The 22,550-nt window shown below is 40.3% G+C and overlaps 1 protein-coding gene across 1 annotated transcript in view; it reads left to right on the forward strand.

The window, feature by feature from the left end:
• Positions 1 to 22,550, forward strand: part of PHLPP1 (PH domain and leucine rich repeat protein phosphatase 1) — a 216,508-nt gene that overhangs the window by 153,819 nt on the left and 40,139 nt on the right. The window contains exons 5-10 of the mRNA XM_023242072.2: positions 6,082 to 6,228; positions 7,054 to 7,284; positions 11,529 to 11,731; positions 13,537 to 13,597; positions 16,391 to 16,486; positions 19,833 to 19,988. Of these exons, the coding sequence (XP_023097840.2) occupies positions 6,082 to 6,228; positions 7,054 to 7,284; positions 11,529 to 11,731; positions 13,537 to 13,597; positions 16,391 to 16,486; positions 19,833 to 19,988 (894 nt within the window). The remainder of the gene's footprint in view (positions 1 to 6,081; positions 6,229 to 7,053; positions 7,285 to 11,528; positions 11,732 to 13,536; positions 13,598 to 16,390; positions 16,487 to 19,832; positions 19,989 to 22,550) is intronic.

Here is a 22,550-nt window from a genome sequence, read left to right on the forward strand (position 1 = left end):
CTGGAGCCTGCTTTGGATCCTGTGTCTCCCTTTCTCCCTCTGCCCCCTCCTCCCCTGCTCATGCTCTGTCTCTCTCTCTCTCTCTCTCTCAAAGATGAATAAATGGCAAAAAGAAATTTTGTTTTAAAAAAATATCATCAGTTTGGCAGAGCAGTGATAGTGTCAGCTGCATTGTACCATCCTTCCACGCGTGACCTTCCATCATTTCAAGGCCCCCACCCTTTTTTTAAGTTTGTTTTATTTATTTATTTTTAGTAATCTCTACACCCACCATGGGGCTTGAACGCAACGCCCTGGGATCAAGAGTCCCACGCTCTTCCAACTGAGCCAGCCGGGTGCCTCTTGCGCTTTGTTATATGGCCTTTAGGATACATGTTTGAAAGGGACTTCAGTTTTTCTCTGCGAACAGAATTAAAGCTTTCCGTCTGTGTAGATTATCAAGTGTATTTTGTTGATTATACTTTTCTGTGACACTCAGTACTAAAAAACAAAAGTGTACCTTGGAACTCTGGGTGAAGTAAGACCTGAGTTCTAAAAGCCCACAATGCCCATTGCCATTAGCTAAATGTAATATTATAATCCTGTACCTCTAACTTTAAGAATTAACTAAAATTACTCTTTACTAGAGTCAGGATAAATGTTAACTTGATTTATCCCCCTACTTTGAGCCCTATTATAGAACAGATGGACATGAGTTATAGCTCTTTCCATAAAGCAGATTGCTCGCTCTGCAGAGTGAAGTCCGTCTTTGCGGTTGTTGGGTAGCTGTGAGCCCTGGGCTGTGTCTGAACTGGTTTAAATGGAACGGCACATGGTGTTCAAAATAACCATGTCCTCCATTACCGACAATGCTACCCTCAGTGGGAGATGCGAGGCCGAAAAAGGAGTGTGTTCCAAACTCTGGTCTGAGACCACTCTTTGACCTGTGACTTAGAATTATTAGTAATTGATGTCTATTTGTATTAAAGTCTCTAATAAGATGTGATAAAAGAAGAACAAGAGAGATGAAAAGTAGTAGCGCTGATGTTGACAGGCAGTGTATTCAGGTTGTATGTGATACTTACCTGATTTCTCTGAGCCTACTTTCTTTGTCAGTGTGGAAACGAAGGAAAATGACCTCAGAGGCCCCTCTAGTCTCACTTTAGATAACTGAGACATGAAGAAGATACATCCACTCTAAGTAACTTTGTGTAGCCTCAGCACTGTGTATGTGTATATACTATGTGTGTGTGTGTGTGTGTGTGTGTGTGTGTGTGTGTCTGTATATATATGTTACATATATATAACAGATGTGTTTAAAAAACAAACTACAGGGGCGCCTGGGTGGCGCAGTCGGTTAAGCGTCCGACTTCAGCCAGGTCACGATCTCGCGGCCCGTGAGTTCGAGCCCCGCATCAGGCTCTGGGCTGATGGCTCAGAGCCTGGAGCCTGTTTCCGATTCTGTGTCTCCCTTTCTCTCTGCCCCTCCCCCGTTCATGCTCTGTCTCTCTCTGTCTCAAAAATAAACGTTGAAAAAAAAAATTAAAAAAAAAAAAAACAAACTACAGAGTTTCTTGTCCTTTAGTTTCTAAAATATCAAGAAAAATCATTCCTTATTAACTGCTAAACCAACCACACTATAGTTTTTACAATCATTATTAAAGTAATTTTTATTAATCTTTTAAAAATTTTTATTTATTTTGAGAGAGTGAGAGAGAGTGCAAGCAGGGGAGGGGCAGAGAGAGAGAGAGAGAGAGAGAGAGAGAGAGAGAGAGAGAGAGAGAGAGAGAGAGAGAATATCCGGAGCAGGCTCCATGCTGTCAACACAGAGCCCAATGCAGGGCTCAGACTCACGAATCAGGAGATCATGAGCGGAAACCAAGAGTCGGATGGATGCTCAACCAACTGAGCCACCCAAGCGTCCCAATTTTTATTAATCTTAAATTTGTGATGTTCTGATTCTCCTCTGCATACCTATATTGAACAGCTTTGAGAAAATATCTGTATACCTGCATGGATATAATGTAATTTCATTTTAAGGATTTAATTTTAAGGTTTAAGAATGATAATAGTTTTAAAATGAAATTATTTAAAGTATTTTGCCAAGTATGTATCTTTCCAAAACTAGCCTGTTTTTTTTTAAATCTGGGTCTGTGCACATTTGATAATTGATAACAGAGCTGAAAATCTTATTTTGTAGGAGACATAGAGATGTTCTAGTCTTTTCTTCCCTAACACTGTGTTGTCACCTTGATCCCTCTTCTACATTCTCTTTGAATGAAGGTGAAGGGAGGAAAGGTCATCCACTCCCCATTTTGATTTCTCTCTCTTTTAACTTAAACATTGCCTCTAGGTGTCTCTTCCCTGTTTTAAGACCTAAGAGAAGTAAATTCTAGGTGGGCCTTCTTATCTTTCTCTGAAGGGGTTCTTGAATTGGCAGATGCCTGTAATCTGACTGCCTTCCACATCTATAAAGAAAAAGTGGAACTCTAAGGAGAGAAAGGGTTAGAGTTTCCAAAACAAATGAATTTTAATGTGTTCCGATCAAGAACTTGAGTTCTCAGAAACAATACACACTTTGTTTGCTAAACAAGTCTGCTGGACACTGTGTTCTCTTCTGGGAAGAATTTGGGGGATGGGCTGCAGCAAGAGTAGTATGAGGGATGTGGGGAATGTGATAAGAAGGAAGGAAAGAAATTTAAGATATTTGGAAATCAGAATCGGTGCTTAAAATGTACAGGTCTAGGGCGAGAGTATAAATGGAGGCCCATCCCATATATGTAAATATTTATTATAATCAAGCTAATAAACTGTTAAATAAAATATGCTCTCTCCTCCTACCTTAACAGACTTGCAAGCGTAGATTCAAGTTTAGAATCCTCAGACCCCTTGGGATTCCACACATTCTGAGCTGTCAGCACAGAGGCTGACGCGGGGCTCGAACTCGTGAATCATGAGATCATGACCTGAGCTGAAGTCGGAAGCTTAACTGTCTGAGCCACCTAGGCTCCCTGAAATTAATTTTAATAATGTTATCTAATCTAGTATTTCAAAATTACTATCTGTTCTAAAAATTATTCACTAGTTTATGTTCTTTTCAGTGTATTTATACTTGGAGAACATCTCCACTGGGACCAGCCATTTCAGGTGCTCAGTGGTCACCTATTACTATTGCTGTTTTATTGGATGTGGAGACTCCTTGTTCTGGGGCTGGGGTGGGGGGGGCGGTGCGCGCTTGGTCCCCAGGACTGAGGGCGGTTCTCTTTATCATGAGGTCTGGTAGTTTTTATCATTGAATTGATGCAAAGAAGAATTGCACTTTGTAGTTAGAGCTGGCACCAATTTTGAAATGCAAATATATATACCTAAGACTATGGAGGGTACTTGTTAGGAGTTTATTTTTGTTTCTCTCTTTTTCCATTTAAGCTTGTCAACTGCCTTGTACTCATTCAACTCACTGCTGCTTTCCTTTGTTGTCAGAAGTCCTGTGGTTCTAGTAAATTTGTTTGTAAAGATGAATATACCTCCCCACCCTTCCCCCCATGTTATTGACTAACACTTTTCCAAGTCATGAGTACTGGAACTGTAATCACTTCATGCCTACTTTCTGAAAAGCCTTTGTACTCCATTGTGTTGGATAATGGCTAGTGGGTCTTTTTCCTTCCTAGAGGGACTTTTTTTTTTTTTTAGGTTCAGTTTAATTGCATGTGTATTTTTAAACTGTGGCCAGTTCTACCAAATGAGGAATCATATCTAGAAAGTAGGATACTGTTTTTGTTTGGACTAGAACAGCACTTTCATCTATTTCAGGATAGAGTTGGCAGATTTAGAAGGGAAAAAAAAAGGCACCCCAGTTAAATTTGAATTTCAGAAAAACAACAACAACAATTTTTTTTTTTTTTTTTTTTTTTTTTTAGTATAAGTATGCCCTGTGAAATATTTGGGGCATACGTGACACTAAACACTTATTGATCTGAAGTTCTTATTTAACTGGGCGTTCTGTATTTTATCTGGCAACCATATTTTAAGACTCCTTTACCCTCTCAAAAATTGAAGAGTTTTTATTTATGTGGATTAAATCTATTGATATTTACAACATTACAAACTTAAACTGAGAAATAATATATATTCTTTAGAAAAATAATAAACCCATTCTTGTTAACATACGTGTTTTTTATGAAAAGTAACTATTTTAGGGGAAAAAAGGTAGAAGAGTGTCATTGTGTTATATTTTTGTAAATATTTTAATGTCTAGCTTAATAGAAGATCGTTGGATTCTCCTGTTTCTGCATCCAGTCAGGTGCTCTATCACAAAGACCTGTACCATCTGGAAATCTCCACTGGAAAAGGAGAATGGCAAAAGACAAGTAGCGTCTTAGTATTGTTATAAGGTACTTCTGACCTTGGGAATCTCAGGGCCCCCTTCCAGGGTCCTCCAGCCATTGAGAACCTCTGAACTAAGAACAATAGAACCTGTGATTCTAGCTTGTAGAGTATAGATCATGGATAATTTAATCAGAATAGAGGATAAGTTTTTTTTTTTTTTTAATTGACATACTATTAGGTCTATACTCTGCCGTTTAAGGAAACAACTATTATAAAAGAAAAATCAACGTAACACTTTTAACCTGTCAAAGAGGCCCTGTGTCACTTTTCTGTTTAGAATAAACTTTATGTTGCTACCTAAGACAAAGCTTAGTATTTTTTATCATAGAATTCAGCAGATAAGTCACATGACAATTTCCTTAAAATGCTGATTGGATTGAATTGGATTTATTTTTAAGATGTGTGTGTCTGTTCTAGGCATTGTACGTGCTGCCCCATATTTAGTCTTGGGTGGTTTTATGAGTAATCGGCATAATTGCAATAACTAATCTGATTCTCATCTCAAATAAAAAAATGGAGAGGTTGGCAGTGGGCCAACAGGTTTCAAACACGGACAAGTTAAAACTAAAGATGAGTTCTTCAATTGCTTGGACAATTGAGAAAATGAAAGAGCCACTCACAAAAATGGAAGAGGAGAAGTGCTGGTCTGGGAGACAGACAGGCAGTTGAGTTTCCGCTGGAAATGTGGCAGGGTAGCTCAGGAGACAGCAGATGGCTGTGGTGGGTTAGAGAGAGCTCCTCCCAGAGCAGTGAAATGATTTCTGAGGAGGGCAAGGTAGAGAGAGGGAAGAAACTGACAACAGCTCTGTGAGCACTATTTACCCTTGGGGTGGGGAAGAGGAGATGACGAAGAAGAAAGAAGGCAGCCCAGGAGGAAGGATTTGGAGAGTGTTGGAAGAGACCAGGTGAGGAAAATGTCCTGCAAGTGAAATGAGAAGGGCTTTTCAGGAAGCGGTGTGTGGTTAGCGGTATCCAGTGTTGGCCTGAGATTGAAGAATGGTAATTGGTCCTTAAATTGGGAACTATGGAACTAGGTTTCCCGAGAGAGTGTGTAGTTTCGATAAATTAATTTTTTATTGCAGGTGTGTATTTGGGGAGAAGTGAAATGGAAAGGTTTTTTGCTTGTGTGGGATAACACAACTTAACAAAGGCAAGACTGCAGGTCCCTTCCCTCTCTCCATCATCACTTACTGGTGTGTTAATGAAGCTGGCCCAGGAAGAGCTAGAAAACTTACTCCAGCAGAACTCACCTCTTCACGCATTCGGTCTCATTCTAGACTGACGAGTTTGTTTTTATTTTGGGTTTTGGTTTAATGTTTATTTATTTTTCAGAGAGACAGAGCACAAGCAGGGGAGGGGCAGAGAGAGAGGGAGACACAGAATCGGAAGCAGGCTGCAGGCTCCTAGCTGTCAGCACAGAGCCCGACGCGGGGCTCGAACCCACCAACCGCGAGATCGTGACCTGAGCCAAAGTCAGACACTTAACCACCTGAGCCACCCAGGGGCCCCAAATTTGTTTTTAAATATAATGTATATATTTTAGGCGGAACACTGGCCTTAGAGTCTGCAGAGGTACACTCAGCTCTGCTGTGCACTTGACCTCTGAGGGCATGTTTCCTCCTCCGTTGAATTGGATTAGATGACCTGTGCTAAAATTATGTGACGTTATGCATCTGTGACATTTGTCTTTTCTTTCCTTTTGTTTCGTTGTGATAGGTTCACCAAGTTGAAGAGTCTTAACCTTTCCAATAATCACTTAGGGGAATTCCCATTAGCTGTCTGCAGTATTCCAACCCTGACTGAGTTGAATGTGTCCTGCAACGCCCTTCGAGCAGTCCCAGCGGCCGTCCGAGTTATGCACAAGTGTGTACTTCTTTTTTCTTTTTTCATCTTTATTTTTGAGAGAGAGACAGAGCAAGAGCAGGGGAGGGGCAGAGAGAGAGGGAGACACAGAATCCGAAGCAGGCTCCAGCTCTGAGCTGTCAGCACAGAGCCTGTTGTGGGGCTTGAACTCATGAACCACGAGATCATGACCTGAGCTGAAGTCGGACGCTCAACTGACCGAGCCACCCGGGCGCCCCTACACAAGTGCGTCCTTTAAGCCCCACCACACTGTATCCCTCGGAAACCCCCGGGAAGCTGCATCGAGCTGCAGCACGTGAGATTAGCCAACCAGTTAAGTTGGGCATGTAGGTCTTGACCCCAAATCCAGAGAGCAGGGTGTTGGGCAGAGTTCCTGTCTTAGCTTTTACACTCTTTAGAGTCGTAAAATATGAACATATCCTTGTTTAGAACTGAAGAGCCCCACAGATGAGTGTGCCTACCCATGGGACAAGGGCTTACTTTCTCTTTTTCTGACTTCTGTTGAGTTCTAAGAATTTAAAATAACAACGAAAGATGGGTATTTGGGCTGATTCACACTGCATGTAGCTCACGTTGTTCCTATTTGTGCCTGTCCAAGTTAGGGAGATTGGTCATATTTTGGTTTTCAATAAAAGATTGAGATACTTCTCTCTGATCTTTTCTGTCTGATATTTTACTGCCTCAGGCGCTGCCCTTATGCATTTTGCAAAAGATCTAGTTCATTTTCTTTTTCTAATAATATGATCTATACCTGTGGAACTGGTATGTTGATAATAAACATGTAAAATTTACACGTTCTCTTCCTTATTCTGTTTTCTTTAACAGCCTGCAGACATTTTTGTTGGATGGAAACTTTCTCCAGGCCCTTCCTCCTGAGTTGGAGAACATGCACCAGCTCAGTTATCTTGGTCTTTCTTTTAATGAATTCACTGACATTCCAGAGGTTTTGGAGAAATTGACTGCTGTGGATAAACTTTGTATGTCTGGAAACTGTATGGAAACCCTGCGGCTCCAGGCTTTAAGAAGAATGCCTCACATTAAACATGTGGATCTGAGGTAACTAATTTTAAGAAATCTATCCTATTTATAAGTAGTTGGCTTAGATCTGGGAGCGGGTCAGAGCTGTGGGGGTGACATTCTCAAGCAAGCTGGTTGGTTGGTTGCAGTTTCTGGTGAATGAAGACCCTGTCACGGAGAGCAAAGTGGATGTTTTTTCTCTTTGTCCTCCTTTTCTGTGGCGAGAGAGAGCTAATACCATTGAGCATCTCCTTATTTTTTTTTTCCTTCCTTGATTTCCCTAATGTAATATAATGATTTCATTAAATTAATTTGTTTAAATTATTTATTTTAATTCCCCATTTTTCTGTCCAGGTGGCTCTGCCCTTAGTTTATTGTTCTTTACAAAAATATAAAACTCATAATCCCTCGTTAGGCCCAAGTTTGACTAGAACCTCCACTCTCACCCCTTGCAAGAGCAAGGAACCTGCATTTTGAATCCTGATCGTGCACAACTCCAACCAAAACCCACCAGCATGGTCCTTGCCACATTAAAGATTCAACCATCCTTTAGTACGTGAGGATCAGTTTTAGTGTCTAATATACAAAGAACCGGTATACAAGGAGGGATCTATTCTAAATTTCTCTTTCTTAAGGAAAAACAAAAGCCTGTCATGGGACTGAGTTCCTGTAAAGCAGCACATCAGGCTTAGAGGTCTCATACTAATTTGCCCAATTTGATACTTTTTTCAGCCAAATTAATCCCCCCATGTCCAGAGGTCGATGACCACATAGTCAACGTGATAGATCTTGGGCAAGATACTTAATGTCTCTGGGCAGCTGTGTCCTCATCTCTAAATTATAGTTAGTAACAGAAGCTAAATCGTAGGGTTTGGGAAGGAACTGAGTTAAATGCCTCCTACTCCCAATGTCTTATGTGTTGTTATCTTACCTGATTGAGGACGCCTTCCTCCTCGTAGAACTCAGCTATCATTCTTGGCGTCTTCCCGACTCCTCATTTGTCAAGGGTGTTTCTTTCCTCACCTTACTCCCCACTTTCCTCTGTGTTGATAACCCTAGGCCCTCACTCAGACCTGTCGATTTTTGTCAGTGTAAAGAAGCATCATCTTTGGTCCTTTTCTTCCTTCATATGGTCTGACCTTGGAAACCGTTTCTTCCGGTCCCTCAAAGAATGGCTTCCTTTTCCCTTTCCTCAGACTAAAGAAATCAAGCCTGTTGCACCTGGGGAAGTGTTGGTTAGCAGTTTGCGAACCGGTTCTTCATTGAAGGAGGACAAATGGTAATCCTGGATCTGAAGTTGAGAACTTTCTCGAATGTGACAGGAGGAGACACTGAACACTTTGTCTTGTTAACTTTCTTTCTAAATTGTCAACATTATTTGTCTCTGAGTCACTTAGACTTAGAAAACTTTCGGTCTTAAAGAATTTAAGCCCTTTTAAATTGAGCCACCTAGATTTCTAGTTCTAATTGGATCTTTTTAGACGAGATCGGTTACAGGATATTTAAATACCAGAAGCAGACACGGGACCCTCTAAATGTTGAACGGTTGTGCCTAGGTACCTGCTTTCCTCCAGGCCTCTCTCTGCCCCTCCCCTGCTCACTCTTTTTAAAAAAAAATTTTTTTTTCAACGTTTATTTATTTTTCGGACAGAGAGAGAGCATGAACGGGGGAGGGGCAGAGAGAGAGGGAGACACAGAATCGGAAACAGGCTCCAGGCTCTGAGCCATCAGCCCAGAGCCCGACGCGGGGCTCGAACTCACCGACCGCGAGATCGTGACCTGGCTGAAGTCGGACGCTTAACCGACTGCGCCACCCAGGCGCCCCTCCCCTGCTCACTCTTGCCCGCATTCTCTCCCCCAAAATAAATGAACTTGAAAAAAAGTGTCTAGAACAGAGCTCCTTCACCACAGACAACCAAGCAGCACTGCTGTGCTTTACCCTTGTTAGCCAGTGTTAGCACTTGGTTGGTACTTTAATTGACCAACCCGTCCTTGCAGCCTCTCGAATGCCCTGCTCTCCCGCACTCGTGTGTGGAGTTCTCCGTCTCGCTCTTCTCTTCAGTCCAGAGGCCATTCTGCCCTAACTCATGCACTGCTTTCTTTGCCCACTTGCATCTGTGAAGTTCTGCCTCCCCATGCCATTCGGATGAGGTGCTTCATCCTGGGTGGCATCTTTTCTGACCATTCTGTGTGTTTCATGCGTCGGTTATGGCACTCGTCCCATACTTATAGTCTTTGTATTTTAAAGCATACGATTTTCCTCGCTCAAGTACTAAATCTCTTGACAGACGCCTTGTTTTATTCATCTCGTAGTGACCCAAGCCATAGGTCACCATGCTAATCACCACCATACCTTTCACTGTTTGCAAACTGTGGGCACATACATTCATTTGACTTTCTCAGCTGCCTCGCAGGACAAGTAAGGTGCAATCCCCATTTTACAGGTTAGAATTAGGCTTAACCAAAATTGTAAAGTGACTTGTTCAAGGTCCTATGTAATGAGCAGCAAACAGGAACTAGAATATGATGCTGTTGCACACTACCTGTCTACACAAAGTAAATCTCAGTGAATGTTTATGAAATAAATAAAATGGCTGTGTTAGCTGAGGGGATTATTGAAAGGAAATTTTAATCACATTTTGCCTCTTTGAAAGTTCATCCTAAATCATTATATTGTTGCGTGAGCCTGGAAACTTTTGATATTTGAATCCTGGTAAGACTTGGCAATTTTAACTGAACATTTCCCTCTCGTTATAGATTTTCTTTTGCCTCCTCATTAAATAAACCCTTTAATTATTTTAGTGTTAATACATGAAATTACAGGAGGGAGCTCTTTCAAATGAAGATGATGATGCCACATTAGGAAAGTACTTACAGTGTAAATTAGGAAGAACATGGGACCTTTTTTTTCAACTCCTACAGTCTGTTGTATCCAAAATGAGACTTTTTAAAAAATTCTGTGTACATAGTCTAATAATCTCCTGAGCATTTGGAAATAGGCAAATTGCTGGGTTGAGGCCAGTTTTTAAATCTTACAACCTGGAATAAAAAAAGAAAAGCAAAAAACAAATCCTGTTGGGGACATTTAAAGAGGCCATATGCTATGCTTACAGATTGACAAATCCCAGCTCTTTGCTGTCTGTCACTCATCCTTGTGTTCCAGTGACTTTATGATATTGCTAGTAATAATTCCATTTTCATCATTTTATTTTATTTTTTCAAAGGGCAGAAATTCACAGCCAGGAGCCTTTAGCTTTTTCCTAAGCTCCAGCCCTCCTGTTAATGCTGTTGTAGCCCACGTGCATTATTTCAGCACTTTGTTATGAGAAGTGCAGGGTTCTTGTTTGTTGGTTGGTAAAGGAGTTGGGGGTAGCCTAGCAGACTAGGAATTGAGATTTCCGTCTCTTTTTCTCCCTTTTGAAGTTAAGTGTGTCTTCATTCTACTGATTCCTAGTCCCCGTTACTACTTCCGTATCTTCTTGGGAGCATCTCATCTGTGGCCACCTCAGTCCGTCAGCTAGCTGGTTCTCCTGGCGGAGGTTCTGCCAGTTTTCCCCTGTGCCTTGCTCTGTCCTAGATTTGTCGTCCTTTATTTTCTAATTTCTCAGCGAATCCTAGATGCCAAATGTCAGTATTTTCTGTGCTTTGCTCTTTCAAGCAATATTTTAATGATGGAGATAGTTTTGGTAATCAGTCCTCGGTCTAAGCCAGCCAGAAATCCAGATGTTTGCATTTTCATCTCTGGTGCATATGTAGCTCCCATTCATTTCCACACACACACACACACACACACACACACACACACACACACCCGCCCCTCCCGCCTTCTCCCTTAAATTCTGCTCACCTCCCTGCTCACGAATCCTTTCTCCTTCCTTAAACATTCACTCTAGTTGTAATGTGCCTAATGGGTTGGTCTGGGTTGTGTTTCTTGTGTTCTTTCAATCAAATTCTGTGGAAATAAATGATTAAGTGGATTTTTTTTCCCTCTTGCAATGAATTAAGGTAAAATCAATGTGTGTGATTCTCTTCCAGCCTAAGTGGTCCAAAGTGTGTTTCAGAATATATTGCCAAGATTAAGACCTTCCTGGAGTTGTCGCTAAAAATAGCCAAAGAATCTAGCCAGTTAAGGAAGTCCAGATGCAGAGATGTAAGAAATGATGGAAGACTGTAACATAGTGAGGCGTGCATCCCTTCTCCTTAGCTCACCGTATCAGGGTGTGGCCATTTGTTTCTAGCATTGCGGTTAATTAGAGTCTCTGTTTGTGGCCTTTCTCTTCAAGACTGAACATAATTAGGAAGCTAATAGCAGACGAAGTGGACTTTCTCCAGCACGTCACTCAGCTTGATCTGCGCGACAATAAGCTTGGTGACCTCGATGCTATGATTTTCAACAACATTGAAGTTTTGCACTGTGAAAGGAATCAGCTGGTGACATTAAACATCTGTGGCTACTTCCTAAAAGCACTCTACGCCTCTTCTAACGGTATGTAACATACACCACATCAAAGTTTCTCTTTTGGTTCCAAGAATTTACTCAGCAACATCATTGCTTTGATGTGATGACGCCTCGCTTTGATTTTACTTTGCCCATTTACTAAAATAAGTGTCAAATTTTGCTGCAATAAAAATAATAAAAGCAGAATGCTGGCATGGTATTTAAAAGAATCAAAACAGGAGATTTTATAGTTTCGAATTTGTTTTTCTCATATTGTAGTATTTAGGTAACTTACTCCCACTTTTGATTTGCCTCCTCTGCTTAACGGGCCTTAATAAACTATTTCTTGGACTACCTTGTTAGGATAGTAAATCTGGAACCGTGATTTAATATTGGAGAGTAAAAATGAAAGGAAGGTCCATTCTGGACTCTATTCAGGGTCTCAGATTTCATGTTCCACTAACAAAGGAGCTAATCTTAAGAGAGACCTGAATTATATACCCACAGGGACACCACAAGTCAAGAGTCTTACTCATTTAATGAGGTCTCTTCTTCAGAATCTAGAAATCATGACATTTCTAAAAAAGAAAAGATCATATGGACATATATTTGCTAACAGGAGGATTTTGATTCCCTGCAATCAGAAACCTGAGTGAAAACTAGTATTTAGTACTCCAAGTTGAACAGTGTTTATCAAGCACCTGTTCTATGCATCGTGCTGTGCCGGAGTCCTCAAGGATAGGGGATTTTATTTTCGAAATGAGTTCCTTATTGTCATCTCACTGGAAAAACCGGCTAAACCTCAAATAGTGGTAGGTCTCCATCACTGAATGGTTATAGGATTTGGATAGCCAGAGGCACAAAGTGGGTGTGGAAGAGGAAGGAATCTGAATGTGGTCTGTTTGGCAGATGGGAGAAGACAGGGAATTCTGAACTCCTAGGTGCCTGCTAGAAAATGGTAAGAAGTAATTATGGGACGCATGGCTTTGAAGCTTGTGCAGTAAGCTGTAAGAACCCGTGGAGATTCTTAAGAGGAGGGACACATGATGGATGCCGTAAGACTGTTCCCATGAGAGTAGAGTCCAGAGTGTATTCATGGAAGAAGAGTGGAGTCCTCGCCACCCTGCTGATCCCCATCAGTGGAGTGGTTTTCCTGGGAGCGAATGGGAACTTGCAGTCAAGACTACAGATGTTGATTTGAAACTCATCTGTTTAGAGGTGGTACCTGGAACTGTGGAAGTAAGGTAACTGAGAAAGAGAAGGGAGCTGGCACCAACAGCAGACTTACAAAGCCCTCACAGCTGGTGTCAGACAGGTGCTGAACTTGTGAACCACACGGTAAGTGTCTGGAGAAGCAGAAGGACATCTAGAAACTACTCTGGGAAACAAAGCCCTAGGTAGATGGTGGTATCACATTTCACACAGTTTGGAGGAAGGGTTTTCCGATTTGAGTAGAGGAAGTCATTGGTGACCCTTAAGAGCGCTGTTTCAGTAGAATGCAGAAGGCAGAAGCCAGATGCATTTGGTTTTCTGAAAGGAAATCTAAATGTTAAAAGTTAATCTTCTAGGTAAACATTCAGCATGCATAACAAGAGGAGAACCACAGTAAGTGGCTGGGGAAAAGGTAGGAAAATAGAACCGAGTGGTTTATTTCAGTCTCTGAATAAGATCTTGTGATTAAATTGGAAGTTCTCTGTACTTTCCTGTAGTTTCCAAGTTTAACAAATGGATGTATTGTACTTCCTAATGTAAACAATGGAGGATAAAGCGCAGTAATGATGTTCTGTATACAAAAAGAGTCTCTGTGTGACTTGAACGGTAATGTCTTTGTGGTTTTTTTTCCTGCCTCCTAGAACTTGTACAACTGGATGTTTACCCAGTTCCAAATTATCTGTCCTACATGGACGTTTCAAGGTAAGAAGCCAAGTCCTAGAGCACTCTAGAGGCTGCTTGAAAACTATTTAGATGATCCTGTCTGAGCTTATGCCTAAAAACTTTTTACATATTTTGACTGTAAGTATTACAAATCAAATTCGATAGTTTTACTAAATATCTGTCAGTTAAAATAATATTTGTGAAGTATACCTAAAAAATAGAAGAATCAAGGTATTAGGTCCCCATGGACCCAATTTGACCACCACGTTTGAGCCTGAAAGATTAGTGAGTTGAAGCTCTATGGCTGGAAGGTCTAGAAGTTCTTTAACTATATTAACCATATCTTCTGTCTTTCGCTGAAATGATGTTAATTTCATTTTTTTTTAAATATTGTGCTATGTTTCTTTGATTTTTTTCCTTCCCTCTGTTACTGTGTACCTACATCTTAGCAACTAAGCCTCCCAAGGTAGGATTTCCATACAGCCTGCTTACTTAGCTCATTTGCAAACGGCAGACCATCTCACCTTTTATACAAATTCACTACTGCAATGTGTCATATTGACCCCAGTTCCCACAAATATTATAGTAGACTTTTTCCAGAAGGCATAAAACATGTATGTATACAAATTAGACTTTAATAATCTTAACACACAAAAATTGAAATTTACTTTTAACATAATTCCAAAGGAAGTATCCAAAATTTTCTGAATAGAGGAGCCTGTGTGGCCCAGTCAGTTAAGTGTTCGACTTCAGCTCAGGTCATGATCTCGTGGTCTGTGAGTTCAAGCCCCACGCCAGGCTCTGTGCTGATAGCTCAGAGCCTAGAGCCTGCTTTGTATTCTGTCTCTCCTCTCTCTGCCCCTCCCCCACTCATCCTCCTTGCCTCCCTCCCTCCTTCTCTCTGTCTCTGTCTCTCTCTCAAAAATAAACATTAAAAAAAAAGAAAAAAGGAAAAAAGGAAAACTTTCTGAATAGCCACAGTACATGACCCGCTCACCAAGTGCTAATTCATTTTAGTGTATAAAATCCGATACAGCTGCCATGTAATTGCTCAGGTGCAGAATTTGCCTTTCGTCATGAAAATGCACAAACCTAGTTAGTTTAATAAGGTTCTCAATCAGAATTATGTAAGAAAGTGTCAGATTTATTACAATTACAATTTTATCATAAATTTGTAATTATAAACTGCTTTATGAGTAGTCCTATGTGCATTTTTTCTACTAAATTCATGTCAGGTTTGTTTAATAAAACTTTTAGTCAGGTTATTGCATGATTAAATTGTTATTTTTTCCTACCAATCTTGACTGCTGCATTAACTTTTAAATGAGAATGGTACTAGAGTGGGGTTTGCATGCATGAGTGTTTATAAATATCTTGAACAGATGTATCGTAAGAGAGTCGGAGTAAATCTATTTACCCTTTGTTTGCAGGACGTAATTAGCAAATGGTTCCCATCAAAACCCCTGAGTGAGACTGAATTGGAAACCCTGTCTTGCTTTTCCCTGAATTCTGTCCCTTAAATGCTGTTCGTCTTGCTTTATAACTCTCATGTCCAGACCTTCACTATAACACGCTCTGCCTCATTCGCCTCCCCCACTATCGGACTTGCTCTTGGAGAACCTGATTCCCCTGACATAACTCTGAGTCTTTCACTTCCTCCTCTTCTGTATTCATGTCAGGTACAGGAACTGAGCTGTCCCCCCTCATGGTGTTTACTGGGTCCTCCAGAGCAAAGTCCCTGGTTATGTTTGTCACTCCTGTGAGTCTTATTGCTGTATAATGAGGTTTTTTACAGCGAGAGGGACTTTCACTCTCCTATCCTGGGAAGATGTCGTAGGGGTTAACTATAGTAAAATAAACAAATTGTGTCTTCTGGCCTTCAAAGCCAGAACCATGTGTACCTATACAAACACTGAGCAGAAAACAATGCCACCTTTTCTGTATTTTAGTTGAAAAGGTAGTATTCTTGAAAAATTAAAGAGCATTATTTTTAAGTCACACACAAGGCCACCACCTGTAATATCCCAACTGTTTTCACTTTTGCTCTAATACAGTCCCATCCCAAGCATCATCTTTTCATGGAATTGTTCACCTGCTCATAATGTACATAGCACTTTACATTCTTTGTGCCTGGTCACTTCACATATTTAAAAAAGAAGAGAAAAGGCTACTAATAATCCATGACTAGGGAGGTACTCATGGTAATAGATTTGTCTAAGAAGTAATCGGTTCATTTAACAATAAAGTCAGCATTAGTTTAGTTCACTCGTTACTGCTAATTATGATTACCATGTAATGCCTCAGTTAATATTTTCAAATAAAAATTCTGACTCTTAAGAGTCAGTGTGCCTTTTCTCTACTGTCATTTCTTTCCTTTTATCTGTGATCCCATGATACCTATGCAAGTAGAGAAGCATTTAAAAAATGTGTAAAAAAAGTAAATTGGAAAATAAAACTATTTTATGCCTTTTGACTTAATTGAAAGAATGTGTATGTTTACTTGTTCATTTGTTTTTTCCACTATAAGACATCTTCTTGCTAAACTTGCATGGGCTTATAAACTTTTTAGGATAGCAATTCTGAAAAACACACCTCTTTTTTTTTTTTTTTTTAAGACTTTAGAAATGCTGTAGCTGTGTCCTTTCTACTTTTTCTTTTTTTCCTATTTCTTGTCACACTTCATCTTGTGAATATACATATCCTTTTGGTTAATACTATACTTTGGTATTTCTTTTAAAGTTTTATTCTACATAATTATTTACAGTTTCAAACCATATTTTAGGCCAAATTCCAATCAACAACAACAACAAAATTGTATATTCTTATATTTAGGAACTGCTTAGAAAACGTGCCTGAGTGGGTATGCGAAAGCCGAAAGCTGGAAGTTTTGGATATTAGTCATAATCAAATATGCGAACTTCCTGCACGGTGAGTATTACAGATCAAGTGAGAGGGTCTCAAATTAGATCAGCAGTTTTTAAGTAATTTAGCTTATTATTGTGAACTCCTACAAGAATTTGTTTTAAAGCTTTCTTTTTAATATCTTTTATCTCCTATGATGTCTTTGAATTACAAACTTTCTTCATGCAGTGGACGATAGAGTGAGACTTCGTCAACCAGGCTTTCCAGAGCCATGCGGGGCCGTGTTTAGGGATGTTTTTAAATAAGCTGTGTTTGAAAACTCAGCCAACAATACGATTGCTTCACTTCTGTAATCTCAGTTCTTTCAGAATCTTCCACTTCTGTCTGTTGACTTAACATGCCTGCCTTCCCCACAAATAATTTTTGGTTTTCCTCAAACATAACCTTGGAAAAAAAGATTATTAGATCATTAAACCTAGAAAGAGCAAACTAGATTCTCTTTTTCTTGGTATGAAAGAAAGGTCCAAGGACTTTTCTTTCCTTCTCTTTTCTCTTAATGTAAATTTCGTAAATTTTCATTGTAATGGCAAGATTTGTAAAACAGCCATGTAATGATGTCTAAGGCCATTGATACAGATACCTTCAGGTGAACTAATTCTAGTACAAAATAGTATTGACTGTTAGTGACTAGCCATGGATTAATAACAAAAGGTAGGCTATTCCACTGTTATCCTATAGAATTTTCTGTGATGATGAAAATGCTATTTATCTTTTATATGAGTGTATATCTCTTCTGTCCAGTATGGTATGCACTAGTCACGTGACCATTGAGATTTAGAATGTTCCTCATCCTTGCGTATAAAATATACACCAGATGCAAAATATCTCAATACTGTATATTAGTTACATGTTAAAATAATAGTTTGGAGATATTGGGACAAATAAAATGTAAGACTGAATTTGTTTCTTTTCACCTTTTTTTACTGTCACTACTAGAACATTTTAAATGGCATTTGTGGCTTGCATTAGATTTCTGTTGGTTAATGCTGTTAGAATATAGATCTCATAAAAGAGATCTGGGTTACATTTCAATCCCTGGAAAGCTCAGTTAATTTTACTTTGTTCCTTGGCCATATGTTATACCTGGAATTTCAGTTCTATTTGAAAATGCTTTCTGCTTTAGAGTTTTGTGTTGACTGAGCATGTAGGTGACCCTGTGTAGCCCATCACCATTATCAAGATGATTTTGATGGTGTGCCCTGTGGACAGCAGTGTGCATACGTGTGAGAGACAGACCCTTTCAGAAGACAAACAGCAAAAATCATAATAGGCTATTACTAATGGGGGGAAATTTTGTTGGAAAAATGTTGCAATGTTACCTTTCTTCTGTTTTCTCTGTTCTCTTCCCCACTTCGACCCGCCCAATCCAACAGATAGCACATTGGCATTTAAGGCCTCTGTTTCACGGGAGGCTCCAAAAAAACATTCTGTACACAAACCCAACAATTAAACAAACAAGATAACTGATATTTTATCCAGTTTTCTCCGAAGTTAATTCATCCTTGATTGGATCTGCATTAGTCATGCTTTGGGGGGATCTAAATGGATGTTTATTCAAAATAAATTCTAAATGCCCTATTGTCAAGGAATTAAACAGCCTGTGTGTGTGTATGTGTGTGTGTGTGTGTGTGTGTGTGTAGTGTGTGTAATATGTGGGAAAAAGAATACGTATTGTTTTCCTATTTGTGGTGTTTACTTGAACATTTTCTGTCAGCCCTGTCATTGATCTAATATTCAGGCAAGACGGCAATTCATTTGAAGTTACTTTGATATTCAAGCTTTGTTTATCTAAGCCATGTATGTGAAGAACTTCACCAGACAAATTAATATTTAAAAAGTGGAAATGTACTAAAAGGAAAACAATGCTTAGATAGTATCCAAAAGAATTTAGCTAAGTCCAGTAATTAGCAGTTAAGACTCATACTATAGTTATAAAAATCTCCTTTATTTGGAAAAATCAAAATAAAGATTTTCTCACCGGTCCTTCAGATATTCATTTGTTTAAGGGTAAAGTGTGTGTGTGTGTGTGTGTGTGTGTGTGTGTGTGTGTGTGTGTGTAGTAATAAATTATACATTCTACCCTCTAAGAATCCTGAATTGTACCCCAGGCCCAGTGAGACAGTAAAAATGGTGAACCAAGTCCTGAATTACTGGTGTCAGGTGAATGACAGAGACTGCCCCCTGTAGTAGCTGTGACTGAATGGCAGTCCTGGATAACCTGTCTTGTTGCACTGGTAGCTAAATCTTCAAAGTCGGGCAGGCCACACACCTTTCGTGGCGGCCTCTGCTGTCATGGCGTTGAGACAGGTTGGTTGCATCTTTGTGAGCGAAGGATCTAGCTTGATTCTAAGTGAATAAAGTTATACCGTAACGTGGAGTGATTGTAACAGCCCTGGCCGTCCGTGAGTGAGGTCAGAGTGCTAGAAGACAGGAGGTGGGGTGAGGCAGCCTCACTCTTTGACAGCAGTGTAAATGAATTCTCACTCCAGATGATCCTGGATGCAAATGATAACTTCTCTTTCCCATAGGCCCCACCCTTCTGTGTTTGACCCTGGGGCCCGTTTTGTTCTCTACCACTGTTGGAGAAGTCTGAATTGGTCATGAAACGGATTTGTACTTGATTAAAAAGTATTCAACATTTGTTTCCGTTTTTGATAACCCATGGAAGGAACACAGCCAAGGTTCCAAACAGCTCTCTGAGTCTCGAGAGAAAATAGTGGATTAAGTGTGTTTTCTTCTCTTTAGGAGAGGGTCTCTGTTCGGCCTAGGATTAAACCAAAGAGAAGGGAGTGAGGAAGCGGAGAAATAATTGTGATTGTGAAATGTAGATGAGGAAAAACGTAACATTTTATCTGTTGGCATTTGTAAAAGTTTAATTGGATAGAAGAATCCTCATTTAATGTGGATCCTATGGTTAAAAATTGATCGACTGTATTTATTCAGAATCTGTTGTGGGTAAAACACCCGTGTTCCAGGGCAATACGAGAAACAAGGCCTACCGTGGGAAGCCTACAACCTTTTAAAGCTCGCCCAGTGAGTCTAACAAGGGTAGACTGTTCTCTTCGGTATCTCCTATGAAACTTGTTTTTTCGCTTTCACTAAGTAGAGCTTCTTTGTTAAATATTCCTGCTCATAGGTTTTCTTATTTACTTATTTATTCATGCAGTATGGAAAACACTGAAATGTAAGAGCTCCAAGTTTGAACTTCTGGTAATGTGAATTTGCAGTTGCTCTGAATGAATTTGTTTCTTCGGAGAGCTTGTTTTAAGTATTCGACTCCTGTTCATTTTTTATTCTTTGTCCCGAATTAGCTCTCAGTAAGTTTCCTTCTGTCTTGTCCCCTTTTGCGCAGCTTATTTTGTAACGGCGCTCTCCGGAAGCTCCTGGCGGGACACAACGAGCTGACGAGGCTCCCTGAGAGGCTGGAAAGGACCTCGGTGGAGGTCTTGGATGTACAGCACAACCAGCTCCTGGAGCTGCCGCCGAACCTTCTGATGAAGGCCGACAGGTAACGCAGCTGGTGCGTTTCGGTTACCGATCTGAGTCGCCGAGCGAGCGTCCCCTCGCCAGCAGGCCCGTCTTACGTGGCCGGACACCGTTTGTGTGGGTTTTCTGCTCATCTGCCCGAGATTTACAAAGAGCACGGTTTTGCCAGCCACGTCTCTGTTGGGTAGCGTGTGGGCAAGAACCTGGACTCAAGAACCTGGAGGTTCTTCATTAATTTGACTGCTTTCCGGAGAGAAGAGCCTGGAGTCGTTCACAAGCACGTGTCGTGGGGGTGTAGCCGTAACATGAGGGTAAGTCTGCCGCTGCTCCGACTTGTGCAGCTGCGGCAGTCTTAGCCACATTCTCTCAGGCCTCTCTGGTCTTGCTTTCACGTACTTGTGACCTGGGCAACGGCCATCGTTTTCCAAGGGTTTGCTCAGTTCTCACTGTTTTCTAACCAGTTGTTCTTACCTTTACCACAGTTTTCCCCTTGCATTTAAATTATTTCCTTTTGAACAGACTTTTTCCAGGTAGCTTGTTGTGTTACACCAAGTAGTTAAAGAAATTGTTTTGATATGAGGAGGGGGCTAAACATTAAGTAAGAGTGGCCACATGCAGCACTTTCCTTAAAGAAAGCTTGAAGTCAACTGAGTGGTAACTTACTTGGGAACATCTTGTTTGCTTCAGAGTCCTTGTGCACCGTCCTAAAAAGCTCCTAGCCTGATGGCCTGCATCATTGTGACCGCTGCTAATGTTTATTTTTAGTGAGTGACTGTGACCTTAGAGATGACATAAAGGATTGAACTTCTAGTATACCTCATGAGAAAAACAAAAAAGTTAATTTTGTGGTGCTTTTAAAAAAGAAAATAATGATGGGTCTTTCAGCCTTAAAATAAAAACTTGAGATGTGTTTCAACCTGTGAGATTTTTCATGGGCAAAAAGAACTCTGGTTCTCCGAAAGTGACTTAGATACCTGACCATGTGTACCAACTCCCTGTGCTTATTCTTGTCATAATACTCACCACACACTGTATTATAATTTCTTGTTTACTTGCCTGTCCCCACTCTTAGATCACGAACGCTGTGTCCAATGACTGTGTCTTAATTACAGTGTTAGCCTCAGCATCTTGCAGTGTGTCGGGAATAAAACAGGGTGCTGAACAAATACTTATTTAATGAACAAAAGAAAATTTAAGGAATTTTAAATACTACCTTCACCTGTGGATTTTCATTTTTCTTCTATGTCCTTTAAAAAAAAAAACTTTTTTTTTAATGTTTATTTTTTTGAACAACAGGGAGAGAGAGAGAGTGAGTGGGGGAGGGGAGACAGAGACTCAGAAGCAGGCTCTAGGCTCTGAGCCATCAGCACAGAGCCCGATGCAGGGCTCAAACTCATGAACCATGAGATTATAACCTGAGCCGAAGTCAGATGCTTAACCAACTGAGCCACCCTGGCGCCCCTAAAAAAAACCCTTCTTAATCAAGAGATAGCTTATAGTGAAAAAAAAAAGTACAACCCTTCAGCATACTGCTCAGTGAATTTTCATATGTGTATATGCCCCTGTAATCATCGCCCATATCAGGATAGAGAACATTTCTAGTTCTCCTTTCCTTTTCCTTTTGTTCATTTATCCTCATTTTAAAAAACATTTGTTCTTTGTACCTAATATAAGTTATAATGAATTCCTACTGGAATATAGAGAAATAATGGAATTGTGAGAAAATGGGATTGTTAAATTGTAATTGACCAGTGCTCTATCATTCCCCTGACAAAAGAGCAATGTTTCAAGATCATTTAAAGAATTATTCTTACTTTTGCGTTCATATCAAAGTACAGTTAACCCTTGAACAACAGGGGGCGCCACCCCCCACCCCCCCCACCCCGGCACAGTCAAAAATCTGTGTGTGGGGGATGCCTGGTGGCTCAGCCGGTTGAGCATCTGACTTCAGTTCAGGTCATGATCTCGTGGTTTGTGAGTTCGAGCCTCTCATCGGGCTCTGTGCTAACAGCTTGGAGCCTGGAGTCTGCTTCAGATTCTGTTTCTCCCTCTCTCTCTCTGCCCTTCCCCCACTTGCACTCTCTTTCAAAAATAAACATTAAAAAAATGTTTTTTTAATCTGTGTGTAACGTTTGACCCCCTAAAAACTTAACTGCTAAAAACCTGTTGACCAGGAGCCCGACCAATAATGTAAATAATCAGTTAGCAAACATTTTGTATGTTATGTATGTATTATATACTGTATTCTTATGATAAAGTAAGCTGGAGAAAAGAGGTATTAAGAAAATCATAAGAAAGAAAATACATGTATAGTACTGTATTACATGTTTAAAAATCCATGTATAAGTGGATCCATGCAGTTCAAACCTGTGCTGTTCAGGGGTCAACTTTGCAACGCACAGCCTTTGGGCAACTGTAGACACATGGTTTTTGTTGTCATGAATACGGTGGGATTTGATCTCTTTCCCTGTGGAGAATTCTAAGTTATGTTATAACCTTGTGTCCTCTTTCATAAGGCTAAGGAGGCAAAACTTGGGTGCGGTTTTGTAATGAGAATCTACTTGTTCTCCTGGGCGTCTATACT

Source organism: Felis catus, chromosome D3 (genome assembly GCF_018350175.1).
Source record: "Felis catus isolate Fca126 chromosome D3, F.catus_Fca126_mat1.0, whole genome shotgun sequence".
In the NCBI taxonomy this organism is placed as follows: domain Eukaryota; kingdom Metazoa; phylum Chordata; class Mammalia; order Carnivora; family Felidae; genus Felis; species Felis catus.